At 41.8% G+C, this 15,885-nt stretch overlaps 1 protein-coding gene and 1 non-coding gene across 11 annotated transcripts in view; both read right to left on the reverse strand.

Moving 5' to 3' along the window:
* The window catches only part of CNOT1 (CCR4-NOT transcription complex subunit 1), a 102,494-nt gene that overhangs the window by 28,170 nt on the left and 58,439 nt on the right, over positions 1-15,885 (reverse strand). For all 10 annotated transcript variants that reach the window (XM_006271708.4, XM_006271709.4, XM_006271706.4 and 7 more), the window contains 9 exons: positions 14,807-15,037; positions 13,324-13,464; positions 10,320-10,499; positions 7,598-7,714; positions 7,127-7,237; positions 6,385-6,462; positions 5,881-6,058; positions 3,426-3,556; positions 1,131-1,427 (listed from right to left, as the gene is read on the reverse strand). In XM_006271708.4, the coding sequence (XP_006271770.2) occupies positions 1,131-1,427; positions 3,426-3,556; positions 5,881-6,058; positions 6,385-6,462; positions 7,127-7,237; positions 7,598-7,714; positions 10,320-10,499; positions 13,324-13,464; positions 14,807-15,037 (1,464 nt within the window). The remainder of the gene's footprint in view (positions 1-1,130; positions 1,428-3,425; positions 3,557-5,880; positions 6,059-6,384; positions 6,463-7,126; positions 7,238-7,597; positions 7,715-10,319; positions 10,500-13,323; positions 13,465-14,806; positions 15,038-15,885) is intronic.
* LOC132243647 (small nucleolar RNA SNORA46) lies at positions 8,145-8,281 on the reverse strand. The gene has a single exon (XR_009455374.1). It is a non-coding gene; the product is annotated as a small nucleolar RNA SNORA46 (small nucleolar RNA).

The following is a 15,885-nucleotide window of genomic DNA, read 5'->3' on the forward strand; positions in this document are numbered from 1 at the left end:
CTAGTGCTGTATAAATTAGAGTACACACGCAGGAACCATTGACTGAAAGTGCTTAAGTGCCTCTATTTTCAACAATGCATCTTGCCTGAATTCAGATTAGAATGCCTACTTTAATCCCTTTGTCAGGCCAGGCCTCAGTCTATCTGGTATCATGTAAACCAGTACAGCACATTCCATGTTCAGGTTGTTGGCAATTAAATAGGAGCCCCCACTTGGGCTAGCTTGGGTGAGGAGAGTATGTGGATACCCAGCAGGGCTAAAAACCAGACCTGTTAAAGGGCAGATAAAGCTTCCTGCAAGCCAGAGGCCATCCATACCTGGAGAGGACATGGGCACTCCATATCACTGCCTGAAGAATCACCGATGATACAAAGCAACTCAACTAACCTAGGAGGGTTGTTACAGCATCTATCGGTGCCCCAACAGTTGCAATGGCCTTGGGACTGACTTGACTTTAATCCCACCTACCCCACCAAAAATAGACTTACAATGAAGCAGAACACAGAGAACTAACCATGTTTCTTTCAACTACAAATGCTTGATCAAGAGGGGTATTCACTGAACTGCATGTTTTTAAAAGTTCCTAAAAATCCAATTTTGAAGCCCTGTGTTTAAGCCATTTCTTGGCCAAGCGGTAGAACAACAGCACATACCGCTGAAATTGCTTTCGTTCTGCTTGACAACCTATTTCAAAATCTCACCTGGGCTCATGGCTGCATTTGGTGGCAGTATAATCCTGAGACCAAATACTGCCTTCACTGGTCATTTCCAGAGAACAACACACAAAATCTCAGTTTAGTTGCACAGTGAAGATAAAACTAGGCCAAAGAGTACATTATTTATAAGCCCACTGGGTAGTTCTGAATGACCAGAAAAGCACCTAAGGAATCATATGCGGAGATGCTCCATAAGCAACGTTCTAAGAACACCAAGTTACTACACAGTTTAGCCATTTACAAGTCACAAACTCATACTCCTGAAATAGGATCTGTGTTGTGTTCTTAACATGAAGGTCAGGTAAACAGACAAGTACTCACATGTGCCCCATGTCAGGGCTAACAGCTCCTCTATTATTATTTTTGTCTAGAGTTCAATAACATTGGTACATCTTTGTACGATGTGCATCTTACCCTCAGGGCAGTAGCAAAACTGTTCTTCAAGTTGGTAGCTATGCTCATCAGCAAAGGTTCCCTGCAGGTAATCATGGCCATTCCAGCAGTCAGGTTCCGCATCATGTGGTGTGCTGCTACACGCATGCGTGACTCCTCTGAATCCAGTGCAAAATCTTTCCTGACTATCTGTTCACAAGTAGTCATGGCAATCTTAATGGACCGATCTACAACTGGGTGGACAAGTTCCTGCACGGCTCGCTCTATAGCCTGACGCACACACTGCTTTAACTGCGGGTGAGCCTGAAATAGTGGAATCTGCAGAGGAAAATATAATTTCTAAATGTTTAGGCAAAAGAGAGGTCTAATCAAAGTTAAGAAACAAATATCTGTATGATCATAATATGATCAAAACTTCATCAGCCCAAATATCCATAATTTCTAGACATTATGCATGTACAGCTACAACTGACATGCAGTCTGCCATTATGCTGTTGACTTTATTAGTGTACTTTACCAAAATTAGGACTTAACCCAGGAAGGACATACACCTGAGTATCTGAAGTTTGACCTGCTAGTTTTGAAGCTCAGCAAATTTACCTGCTTAAAGTCCTAGACAACAACTGACAATTTGGCCCAAAGTAAAAAACCAAAAAAAAAACCAAAACCAAACCAACAAAACAAAACTAAACAATACTACCTAGGATTTATGCCTACTCTTCACTGTCACTGCTGCCAAAAACTCACTACCTGACAAGTTACTCATTTCCAAAGATCATTTGTTTGGTCACTTTATTAATCCCCAGATCTACTTTTTAGAATCAGTAAAATATTGGATGAAACTGTGTATTTATATTTGCAGAGAGGGGATTTCTGCAAGAAATACTGCTGGTTTTAGTTATAACTCACAGCTTTTAGCTTACAATCCACTCCCCTCCTCCAGGCAGCTAAGATCTTTAGAAACATTGGTGGCAATGTAAGAAAGAGTAGAAGTAACTTCCTGTTCATTTCTGATTTTTATTGAGTTCTTGAAAGACAGGAAAAATGAAAGGGAAAATGAAAGATATTCAGGACTGGATGCTTCTACTTTTGCACTTTGCCTTTCTCTGTATTGAGAAGTGTGATCTTCTTCCTTGGCTCTTAGGTGCGTTTTAAGTTATTTTCTGTCCTTCTAGAGATAAGACACTGACAGTGTCCTCATCTCTCTACTTTACCTGTGGACCTGTGCACTGGATAGGACTGGGGTCACATGCTTGGCCACACACCACTCATTTGGCCTGGAGCCCAAAGACTGGGCAATGCTGGGATGGACCACTGGAGGCCAACTTTTCTGGCAGATGTGCCACAAATTAGCCCCATACCATCCTTGAGGGCCACTCCAATTCTCCTTCCCCGCCCAATCTACTGCTCTACTTTCTGCTTCTTTGTGCTTCCTGCCTTATCTGCCACTGTGCTGACTGTCCCCTCCCTGATCTGCTATGTGCCACACACAGAAACTGTCTGTGCTACTTTTGGTTGGCTAACCTTGTACTAGACTGACAACTGTCTAGAATTATTTGAAAGGAATGATCTTGCCTTGAACAAGAAGCTGGACTGGATGTCCACCTGACGTTCCTTCCAGCCCAACTTTTCTATGATTCTACTCTTGCCTTGCAACAAAGCATCCCTTGAAAGAACATGAAATCAAACAGATTGAAAGTGAAATAGTTTCAGATTTTTCCTGTCACTCAACACACAAATAGGCAAGGGAATCAGAAAATACAGAGCACTAACATATGTCCAAGAAGGAAATCTGATGTCTGTAATGCCACCAAATCTAAGAACACCAAATTAAATAGTTAACTCTTAAAAAAAAAAAAGTGTAGGTATAGGTATGCATAACAGCAAAGTGACTGCCTCGGGGTCTGCAAAAGGCTTTGTTCCAGGCAGTTAATTTCATTCAGAGACTCCATCTGTGCTAACCTAACTACACAGGAATTTATTTCAAACTTGGTTCTGGTCACAAGATACATACATTTTCATTCTGGTTTCTAGTAGCTAATTGTTTAAATACATTCATCAATTTGACAGCATGTCTAGGAAAAGCATCGTTCAAAGAAAAGGTCTGCAGTACACACGCATACTTGCGTAAAAGATTTCATACACTTGTGTATGTTATGCTCAACTTTCATCAATACCAAGGATCATGATGATTTCAAAAGCACAGGGCACTTTTGTGGGGCTAATATAATAAAGTATCTGCAATCCAAACTGTTCTGGACTACAGACAATTCCTAACTATTTTCTATAAACAAGTCAATAAACTCCAGTACTTACAGCTGGATTTAGAGTAATATGTGGAGCCAACCCTCCCAGTGAGTAGACATTGATATCATGGTAGCTGTACTGAGGTTGTGGAGGAACAGTGGCTGTACAAGTGGTGCTGGTAGCTGGAGTTGTTGAAGCAGCTGCAGAACAAAAGATTTGTAATTCTTAAGAGTTCCTTTCGAGCTTAAAAGGAATTAAAAAAATGAAACTTTATTATCCAGTTATATGGTGGCATAAAAGTTGCAAAAAAAAGAAATTAACTGAATTTTTGCCATTCGGTTGCAAAAACGCCAAAAACAGCAGAAATTTCTTGGTCAATTCTTAATTTTTCCTCTTGGTAGTGATGTACCACTAATGCAGCACAATATAAAGAGAAACAGCATTGCTTACAGTTGCATCAACAGTTATAAGTTCTTGCTGCCTCCCTACAAACTCCCTTTGTTCCCCCTCCCCAGTCAGATATTTACATTTTCCATGCAAGAAAAATCCATTAGTGATACCCATTCTTTGTCTTGGCCTAAACAATTAATTTATTATTTATTTATTTATTTTACTGAAAAGGCAACCAAATCTCTTTACAGGTTTTCCTGGTCATCATGTGCTCAAGCATTCAAAGACTGTGAATATGCAATTACATAGATTCATAGATGCTAGGGTTGAAAGGGACCAAAAGATGATTGAGTCAGACCCCCTGCCTAGGCAGGAAAGAGCGCTGTGGTCAGATGACCCCAGCCAGATGCCTATCCAGCCTTCTCTTAAAGATGCCCAAGGTAGGAGAGAGCACCAACGCCCTTGGAAGCCCGTTCCAAGTTTTGGCCATCCTTACCGTGAAGAAGTTTTTCCTGCTCTCTGACAGTTCATGACCATTGTTCCTTGTTACCCCAAGAGGCACCCTGGTGAACAGAACATCTCCGATTCCTGGCTGCACCCCCGTAATGAATTTGTAGGCAGCCACAAGGTCACCTCTCAGCCTTCTCTTGTGGAGGTTGAAGAGGTCCAGGTCCCTTAGTCTCTCCTCGCAGGACTTGGCCTGTAAACCCTTAACCATACGAGAGGGTCCAGAGGAGGGCCACTCAAGGTTATTCACATCCTTCTTAAAGTACGGTGCCCAGAACTGGACACAGTACTCTAACTGCGGTCTGACCAATGCTGCATAGGAGGGGAAGTATCACCTCCTTGGTTCTATTTGTCATGCATCTGCAGATGCATGATAAAGTGCTGTTAGCTTTGCTGATGATTTTGTCACACTGATGACTCATATTTATCTTTGAGTCCACTATGACTCCAAGATCCCTTTCCGCTTCTGTTCTGAGAGGGTCATTCCCCAGCTAGTAGGTGTGCTGGATATTTTTACGCCTTAGGTGCAGTACTCTGCATTTGTCCTTGTTGTACTGCATCCTACTGTGTTCTACCCACTTTTCCAACCTGTCCCAGTCTGCCTGCAATCATTCCCTACCCTCCAGAGCGTTCACTTCCACCCCACACAGTTTAGCATCATCTGCAAAGTTGGACAGAGTACACTTCACTCCTACATCCAAGTCACTGATGAAGATGTTGAAGAGTACAGGTCCAAGGACTGAGCCCTTCCAGGTCGATACCAACTTGTCTACTACCACTCTCTGTATGCGACCCCCCAGGCCAGTTTGCCACCCACTGGACCATGTAAGCACTTAATTCACAGCCTCTTAATTTCTTTAGGAGAACGGGATGGGATACCATATCGAAGGCCTTCCTAAAATCTAAGAAAACGACATTCACCTCTACTGCTGCATCTAAGCATTTTGTGCCCTGGTCATAAAACAAAACCAGACTGTGCAGGCATGATCTGCCTGCTACAAATCCATGCTGGTTGCCCAGCAGCACTATTTTTCCTGCTGGACTCGCACAAATATGATCTTTAATAAATCTTTTAAAAGACTTTTCCAAGGATGGAGTTGAGACTGACTGGCCTCAATTCATGTGTGCAGTTCAGGCTCCCTTCCCAGCCCCCAAAATTGTGTGAGGTATTGTGACCTGCCAGATTTTTTTACTTGTACTATACGGTTCAGCAACACACTGAGCAGAATACGAGGGCTTCTTTATGGACCTGCAGGATTGTTGCTGTCCAAAGCCACCACACACACTGAAGCAGGTGGATAAACGTCTAGAAGCTTTTACATAAGAAAAACCTAAAAACCACCAATGGCTGGGTCAGTGTAGGTCCATCTAGCTTTGAATCCCATCTCACACAGTGGCAGAGTGGCTGCTGAGGGGGAGTGACCAGGGCAGGTCCAAAATCTCCTACCCGCTGCTTTTCTCTCATTACAGTTTCCAGCATTCATTTACTTTTCCAAGATTTTGTTCTCGGCAAATATTATTTAAGGCTAAAATCTATTCCTGAAGGTAAATTTAGCAACCTCATTTTAACTTCAAAAGCCATAAGACTGCACACCTAAAATGTATTCAAAACCTGAAGAGTGCTTACTGGTTGTTGTGATAGGTGGTAGTTCCTCTGGCTGCTTTACATCTTTCTTTGGAGCAGACAACTGTTCATCCAGATTTTTCAATCGATCCTTATCTTTCAGGAGGTTTCCAGGTTTCAGCTCATTGATGTCTAATGCAAGGTTCTTGCACAACACCTCAATCTCAAACTTCAGGTTCAGCTATACAAATAATTATTCCAATTTGACTGTGTTAAGGTTATGCTAACAAAGAAATAAATATCATTTATGCTGCCCACTCTGCCCCAATATCTGTTTAGTTACACAGTCTTTAGGCATTAGAAAAATATTTTGCGTATGATCCTTACATAGAAGTACCGAAGTTATGAGACTGACTCATTTAAATTTTGCCATATTACAGAACTCCTATCCAATTTTAATTTTCTGTATTTTAAAGAGAAATCATTTTTATCTATTACATATTTGCCAAGCTAGTAAATTAGGAAAATCCAAGTGCTCAGTGAATGGAGGAAAAAAAGTCTATTTACTTTTAAGTCATGCTCTTGATGCAGCTCAGCTAATACATTCATGATTGCCATCGTCCAAGGGTTTGGAGGTCTGAAAACCTATGAAAGAAAAGAAAAGGAGGTTAGAATAAGGGAAAAAAAATGTTAGATAAAGCTATTCTTTTCCAAAAGGAGCAACTAAAAGCATAATATGAAACCCTACACAGTAACAGCATTCTGTATTTTTATATGAGAGAGCTAGAATGCGAGAGAGCGTGAGAGCGCAAGGCTGTAGTTTTGCCACTGCTGTTTGGAGCACAATACACGTAGCTTAGCAATATGCTTAAAATATTACCAAAATGAACATTTTTTCTGGTCAAAAGGAATTTAAAAATCAGGAAGCATAATTCCCAACAGGAATATTAGAAGGGGCTCCTATTAGGCAGGTCAGTAGTGCCATTCCAGGAGCTGTAGGAGATGGTCCAGGAAGAAGAAAGGGACACACAAGCCAATGAGGCTTGAGAAGATAGGGCCTCAAGATATTCCTTTGTTAGTTAAAATAAAACAGGACAGCATTCTGTTCAAGCACACACACAATCCAGCCAACACAGAGTACAAAACACTAGCCTCTTTTTCATACACACCCATTATAGCATGTAAGTACTCAGAGTGGGAGAATATATTTTTCTGACATAAAAACTAAGCATTTTTTTCAAACTGCTACATGGCAAGATTTTGTCACTTTAAGAACCATGTCTCATTTAACAGGCTTGCAGTCACTTACCACACTCCTGACACTGGATTCTAAGACTTTGGCAACAAATGGCACTACATAAAGCAACTCCTGCTGTCCCTTGACATAGGCTTCCAGAAGTAAGGATTTCACATCCAAATCCTGAAACAAAGCAGTATCAGCAGAATGTGAAGAGTTGCGGGGGAATACAAACACCTAACTGTGCAAGGATACAATTTCATCATAGCCTTAACATTCTGGTTTTGTGCACAACATTACGTCTTTAAGTTACATATGAATTTTCAAAAATAAGTGTAAACATTTCTGGCAAGGATTTAAGTGTCTAGCAACTTTTCTGGTAAGAAAAATATCAGTGTTCATGAAAGAATTTCTAAACTACGGAATGATATTTTTGAACTCCAGCAAAATTTGCTAAGCACCAAGGTCCCAATGAACTTTTTTACTTCAAGTCCCTGTTGTTATATAAATTATTTCTGGCACCAATATTAAATGCAAACTTACTGTGTGCAAGATGGGTTTATTTTTAGCCAATGTGATCATTCCCAACCAGTGGCCAAGGTTCTTTAACAGGGAACGGTCTGAGAAGTTGGCTGCAGCCTTATCAGATGTCAGCAGCACCTAGGGAAGAGTTAAAAGAGCAGCTTAGACACTCGGCACCCGATGTGGACTACAGGAAGCCTTGAATTCCAAACAGCAAAATGTCCAGCTGCAGTCTAGCTATAAAGGATAACATCATCCTTTGAAATGATTAAAATAAAACTATGGTTGGTCAAGCTTCTTGGATGCATTCCCCTCACAAGACTGTCCTGTTAAGGAAATTACAAAAAAGTTTTTCTCCTTCGAGGGGCTTAAAGTAAAACAGCAAAATCTGAAAAAGTATCAGCTTCATGCTGTGACTGGCACATCCAGCCATGAATTCCACACAACAGCTAGACAGCCCTTGCTCTAATGGCATTCAAGAAGTCAACAAGGGCACAAACTGTTAGTTTCTTAAAAAGAGTACAAATGTGTCTTAAGACCTTTAAAACATACGAAGTTCTGCTGCTAGTTCTGTTTCTTAGCTTTCAACAGCATCAGCTGAATGGCACAAGATCAGCTGTGCACAAAAGAGCCAAGAATTTTTTTTGCACTACAGCGTAACCCATGGTGGCAAGAAACCCCACCTACAGGTTTAAAAATAGTGCTGACAAACGCTACTAATCCACCTAGCTTCTCTGTGCTTCCTCTGCCCCATTTCTACAACATTCTTCAACCCTGATTAAGTTTTAATGTAGTTTTTCCCCTACCTGCATTTTCATTGATTTTTCTTTTAAATCCTCTCCCCAACTTCTGTGGCCAACAGTACAGATGATGCTCCTACCAGACTACTTTCATAAATGCTCCTAGTAATTTCTACCATCTTCACACCTCCTTTATCAATGCAGGCAAGCCACCAATTAGCCCTGTCAGCTTCCAAGTGCCACTCTAATTCTATTTCCCTGCCCAATTTGCTGCTCTGTTTTCTGCTTCCTCATTTATCTTGCTGCTGTGCTGCCTATCCCCTCTCCAATCTGCCACGTGCCATACACAAAGGCTGCCTGGGCCACTTGTGGCACCCATACTGTAGGGTGGCCCCTCCTTATCTTTAACAACTAAAAATTATCCCACTGTGAGAAACAACTATCTATACCAGTCTTCAAAAGTCAACACAATTTGATGATTAGCAACAATACTTCACAAACAGAATTTTTAAAAGTCTGATTTAGGAATTATTCAGAAGTCAGTCAGTCCATTTCCATACACAGTGGTATTATGTGCAGATAATTCCTTAATCAAAGAGTGACAAAACCTGCAAAAGGTACAATTAAAGCAATTGCAAGTGCCAGCACAGATGCATTTCTCTAAGAAAATCTTATTTTACCTTCTGTACTTTGGTAAACTATAAAGCAGTCATAAGTTTGAATGGAAACATGTTAAATAAATACACTGTGCAATGACATGATTCAAGAGCGCTCCAGTACTACGAAATATTTTGTTACACTAAGGGTTTAGCTGAACTATTCAGTTGCAACAGGAAAAAACTCTCATTCCTTCTGCATTACACCTATCAAACAGGACCTTTAACCAGCCTGTACTCTCTTGGACAGACTGTGAAGAAAGCCCCATCTATACCACGAATGAAAAAATAACATTTCAACTAGTTTCATACTTTACAATCTCCCCAGCTATCAGTTTAAAAGCTCCCCAACTGGCAGTATGTTAAAAAATGGTGATGGTCACTGAAGGAAAGTGCACAAATACTTTAGCATAAAGCCAATTTACACACTGATGCCTTAGTTTTCAAATATAGCTGAAGTTAGCAAGCCAAAGCAAGCTTTCAGTATTCCTGTCGATGTTATTCTAACAAACTAATTCAGAAATATTTTAAAAGGGACACTCCATATTCCTTGGAGAATAAGTATTAATGAGAATAGTGTAGAAACTTGTTATTTTCAATACCAGCTCCCTCATTTTATCTGAAATTTTTACTCCTGAAACTAAATATTTAATATTAAGAACAGCCTTTATCTGTTTTGATGAGTTAGTTGCTTATTAACAGCTATAGGTAACTTATTTGATTCTCTGAACTAAGTTTCAAGTTAAGAGCAACTGTAGATTGTTCGCCGATTCAGGACTCTACTCGAGTTTCTACAGCCCTATTACTTTTGAAGATCACCCTTCCTGTGCTTGTTTGAAAGAATCACACACAGGCAAGCTGCCTTTAAAGAATGCTGTCAAAGGTAAAGACTTTCTCCTATAACTGTTCAGTTACATTAATAGTATGCATTTTGAATTTTCAGGGACATGTGTCATGTAAATTGTGTTCTTATAAAGACCTGCATCTGTAAAAGCTACCAACAGGCAAAGAAAAATACTTTACACATTTTAGATATCAGAAGACAGCACTTTCAGAAAAATAAGCAGCAAACTTTTCTACTGTACAAGAGATCTTCATAAACTGTGGTCACCCAGCCCAGTTAATTCTCTTTTAGAGAAACTAGTTACCAGCCAAAATTGCAACACAAATACACAAAAATCAATTCATTTCCATTCTCTAGACAGGGCCACCTGATGAGCCACAACAACACTTACCACACTTTCCCCAAGCTGATAAAAAATATCACCTTATGTGGTAAATAGGTAACATAGTATGCATAAGAGTGCAGCCTTTTATTACACATTAGAAAGGAATTGTGCTACTTACCTTGATATTTCTATAGGTTTCATTCAGAACCATCTTATTAAATTCTGGATTCTTAAGAGTATCAAGGAAGTTTGAATATAAGCTGTGAAAGTTTGGCTCGATACTGACTCTTTTCATCACAAGGTACTGTGAAACCCAAGGCATGAACTCTTCTTTCACCGTTTCCTTCAGCTCCTCAACCTAATGCCAAAGGAACATACATGCATTATGAAAAAAAACCCAAAAAGATGTATAAGCAACTATGTTCAGTAACAACCAAATAATCTATACTGCTCTTAACAGAATTTGGTGTTTTTAAACTGAGTAATTCCAGAAGCCTTAACTACTGACTTAATCCCAAACATGGCCTGCCTGTCTACAGGGCAACAGCCTTCTGTGGTATTACCATCCATGTTTTCACAGTTTTGTTGGCATCCCTAAACTCCAACCTATTAAATGGTGGTAAAATGGCTCAAATTTGAGTACCAAAAAAAAATGCCAGTTGGAATGATGTTTAACTAATGCTATACACTCAGTTCACATGGCAAGTCATTAAAATGTTATTTAATCATGCAAAACTATTATTAAAACCAAATACCTACTAGCATGATGGGTTTCCACCAAAGGATAAAAAAAGAAAAAAAAAAAGGCTGGAGCATGTGACAGTACACTGTTTTAATTCAAAAGGCTGTATCACTAGCATAAATGAAGCAGTATCACTCCAGACAGCAATTAACTATCAAAGAGTTACTGGATCCTAGATATTTCCAAGCTGAATTACACCAATCAGGGGTGCACCAATAAAGATTTTTTGGCTAATACTGATGGCCAATTATTTTATTAACAAGCCATATTGGCCAATACTGATTCCAACTGCCAATATGCAGCCTGGTAGCTTGGAGAGCAGCATTTAGCCCGTAAGCCTGTAGGGGGAAGGGGGCAGATTAAGGACCTGACAGTAAGGGAGGGAGGGAGTGGATGGAGCTGTGGGTGGCTTTTTTTGGGGGTGGGTGGGGGGGCGGCTGGGGTAGCTCCCCACGCTGCATACTGCTTGGGGGAGGAAAGGGGGGGGGGGCATGTGTCTCCTGAACTGGTGCGCAGGGCAAGACAGGTTGCCCACTGCAGCCTCTTCCTGGCGGGGGGGGGGGGGGGGGGGGGGGGGGGGGGGAGGGAGGGAGGGAGGGAGGAGGGGGCGGCGCACACACAGCAGCAAAGCTGCAGTCCCGGGCTGTACTTGGGGTAGCACTAGGAGGGTTACAGGGTAAGCTACAGCCACCCCAAAGTTCGGCATAGCCACCCCATAGACTCCCTCCTAATGCCACCACCGCCTGCCCCGAGCACAGCTCTGGCCCCTCCCCCCACCTGCCCAGAAAGAGGCTGGGGCAGCCCTTCCCCAGCCCCTTGACCGCCCTTGCCCCATGCAGATCCGAGGGGCACATGACCCCCATGCCTCTCCTGGGGATGTGTGCAGCAGCAGCAGTCACCCCCCACTCTGCACAAACTGCCCGCAGCCCTGTCCCCTCGTGGCTGAGCAGCACACAGCATTTTTCACAAGTGAGATTATCAGCCACATCAGCCAAAAAATGCCGATTGCCAATAATGTCAATTTTCCTTTTATTGCTGCCGATATGATATGGACCGATGCATCAGTGCACCTTTAACAGCGATACTAATGTGTTAAGCATTTTGTCCTTATACCTCTGTTTTTGGAGTGATCTTGAAAACAGGGTATAAAAAAAATATCCAAGACAAGGAAACTGGATGTTATTAACTTCAAGTACTACACTTGTTTTACAAAATTATTCAGGAGTTCTCTTAATTTTTTACACTTTTAAAAATTATCTGTTGCTGAGTGACAGACGCATCTCTGTAAACCAGTACCCTGAACTGCTAAGCCAGGGGTGGGCAAAATACGGCCCGCGGGCTGGATCCAGCCTGCGAGCCCATTTTTTCCAGCCCGCGAGGCCCCTAAAAAAAATTTAGAAAATAAATATTTATCTGCCCTTGGTTCCTGTCAAAAAGGACAGGAAGCAAGGGCAGTAGGACCAAGGGGAAGCCTGGCAGGCTCCCATAACAAACCATGTGGCTGCCCTGGCCAGAACCACAGGTAAGGGGGAAGGAGGGGAGGATCCTGGGCAGGGGAGGAGCCCGGGGAAAAGCTGAGCGGAAGCTGCCCCTCCTCCCCTGCCCTGTGGCCAGCACCCCACACTGCAGCCGCTCACAGCCCACATGAGGCTGCCTGTGTCTGCTCCCGACAGCCCCACATGGGCTGCGAGCAGCTGCAGCAGGGAGCCCCAGGCATGAGGCGAGGGGCCACTTTTCCCTGCACTCAGCACCAGCTTATTCCCTGCCAGCAAGCAGGGGGTTGGGGCTGTGCACTGCCCCCCACTTGTACCACAGGGCTGGGGGGCACTGGGAGTGAGCAGGTGCAGGAGCACGGGGCCTGGACCTGTGTCCCGGGGCCAATGCCAGTGGGACCCAGAGCAGGGTGGCAGGAGCGCGGGGTCCCTTCCAGCAAGGGCTCTATGGATCCAGGCCAGCTCCCCCATCTCCCAGCTGGTGCAGCCCAGCCCAAGACCCCTACCAGCCTATGCCCTGCTCTGGGCCCCACCAGTGCTGGCCCTGGGACATTGGTCCCAAGATGGTGACCAGGGCGTGGGGCAACCTGCCAAAACTGGGTAAGCGGCCCCCCATCCACCCAAAATAAAAGCTTAGCACAGGGGCAGGCAGTTAAGGTGGGTGTCAAAAGGAAATATTTTGTAGCTGTCTTTAAAAAGGAATACTTCTCTGATTTGCTTACAGCAGAGTCGGAACATAAAATCTTTCCTGCAAGAAAAGGGCTTATAACTCAGACCCTGAGATACTATAAAAAACTAGTCTTTTGTTAAAGCATACTTTTGTTTACACAGGCATTCTATTTAAGATCTGCAAGGTTTGTTTTTACAGAAGTTTCACTTCACTGTCTTCATCTATAGCTTTAGAAAAGAATGCTGAAAAAAGCTAATAAGGTAACACTGTTACACACCTTCTGTGTCATGTTTGATTGAGATAGATTGTTGAAGATGAATGCAATCTTTTCCTGGACATTTTCTGGGGGTTCCACAATTCTCTCTGTTTGATCTGTTGCAACTAGCAAGGTATCAATATTGGTAGTATTAATGGAAGGCTGTAGAAATAAAACAACAAATTAGGAAAAAATGGAAGGGACAGTGTCTTAAAAGACACAGAGGAAAAGTCAAAGCAAGCTTTTGTTTAGTTTATTCAAGTTACCACTTTCTTTTTCACTTTTTGAAAAGCAGCATGGGATGGCAGAGGAACAGAATAGGGGAAACAAGGAGTATGTTTAACAAGAACCCTGTTCCAGGAAAACCACAGTATCTTTTACACAATTAGCTTTTTTGCAAGATACATTGGGAAGGGAAAGGGGGGGGGGGAAATGGGATGATGTTTATTGTCAAAAACTAGCCTGCAAGCAAGTCAAGTTAGCTTCAACAAAGTTTATTTTGTAAGAAGACTACAAGCATGTATAGTGTATACTATTACTACTAAAAACTGCATTTACCACAGCACAGCCCCTTGCTGGTATATACACATTTTTAACATGGGAAAGAAAACAATGGTATGTTTTTACCTTTCTTTTCCTTAACAGCATTTCAGTGTTAAATCATATTTAAAAAGAAAAATTGGAGGGTAAAACTGTACAACTGGGCCCAGCTAGGTGATCTCCATATCTGTGCAGAACTCCAATACAAAAGTTTAGCAAACTTGGCTCAGCAGTCAACCCAAATGAACTGAGTTGCAGGTCTGGGGCTAAGAATCTGTCCAGGTACACTCCATGCGATATGGAGAGGCACTATACAGGTTTTAATTACAAGCGTGATTTTAATGAGGCAGCATTAAATGCTTTAGATTGTTATCAAATGCACTGTAATTGAATCTGGTAAGAAACTTCAGCTGCTGCTGCAAGCAGGCTTCTATGCTTTTTCCATGACAATTTTGGCTACCCATTTCTGGACATTACCTAATTCCAGTAACAGTTCTCTCAGTGACTTGGGTAACATTAAAGGAAAGAAAAAAGATCCCTACCCTTGCTGTTCACCAGCTCCCCAAAAAGCAGGCAAACGTATTTGTTGAACAGTTATGGCTGAGCAGCGCTTATTTCTTAAGCTCAGAAAGCAAAGTCTGCTATCTTTTTCAAGAGTTTCACTGAAAAAGAAATCCTTAAGGGAAAAAGCAAACTTCAGATCTGCAGTTTTTTTTGGGGAATTAAAGAAATTATTCAATACCATATTCACAGTTTCCCAAATCAATAGGGAAACACCTCTAAAACGCAGGTCTAGGATTTGAGAGGTTAAATGTTTTTTAAGATATAAATATGAATCAACAGGATTGCAACCCAGTAGTCTACAATACAGAACATTCCTACTGAGAACCTGTTCAGAATCACCAATCTCCTTAACTCTTCAAATCGCACAATAAGAAATGCATGCAATAATGAGAGAGCTTACTGGAACATCTTTTTTGAAGCTGACTCCGGTTGGTCGAGTGATTGTAATGGTTTTTGCAACAGTGGTGGTGGTTGAGGTGGTTACTATAGTGCTGACTTGACCAGCAAGAGGAGCTTTTGCTGGAACCTGGGCCTGGGCTTGGGCCTGGGCAAGTGCAATACTTCCAGGGGTGGTGATTGAACCCTGCATCTTCACAGGAGGATCTCTGGATTGCTGTCCATATTCAATGTACTGAAGGTAAGGCAAAAAGTGAAATTCACATGCAGCAATGAAATTGTAGACCTGTACTAACACCCAGACACTTCTACATTTTACTGCATCTCACTTCACAGAAAATTGTGGTCTTGAAATTTTCAAGGGAAGTTCCTGGGTAATTTCACCAACAGATTTAAAACTAGACAAATCTGTGTAATACTGTAATTATTGTACATTTCCTAAAGCCTGAATTAGCAAAACAAAACTTAAAAATAATATCTCTATGAATGGCAGCTCTACTGAATGAGCCTTTCCTTTCCTGTCCCCATTTATTTAAGTCTTACTGGGGAAAAAAGGGCTAAATGGTGTGACCTTCAGTCATAAATGCTACCCCCAAGTTGCTGTTGAATGCCTCAAAGCTCAACAACTCAAGTTCTACAGACAGTGACCCACCATTCCTAACCCTACAGATCTGGTTACCAGAAACATACAAGGGAAGGATTTGTGAAAAGAACGTGTATATATCAAGAGACCTGCTACACAGAGTGAATAAAATTTTCCTAGAGACTCCTATGACAGTACAAAAATAGGTGAAACCTTACAACATGCAACCATCAAGCAAAAAGCCAGGTTCCAAAGCATTTGGTTTTAAATGCTGGTACCAAATGAAATAACTTTGCAATGGAAAACTGCTGAGTTAACATCTTTTTATAGTGGTGCAATCAAGGCATTTATAATGCAGGTGCCAGATTACTTAAGCATGTAAACAAATAGTCAAAATAGCTATGGTAATTTGCTTTTGTTAGCATAGCTATAATCATTCCGATTTACGTGTGGAGAAAACCTCTCCTTCCTTTCTTTTTTTAAAACCAATTTGGACTAAA

The sequence above is a fragment of the Alligator mississippiensis genome, chromosome 10 (assembly GCF_030867095.1).
Source record: "Alligator mississippiensis isolate rAllMis1 chromosome 10, rAllMis1, whole genome shotgun sequence".
Classification (NCBI taxonomy): Eukaryota; Metazoa; Chordata; order Crocodylia; family Alligatoridae; genus Alligator; species Alligator mississippiensis.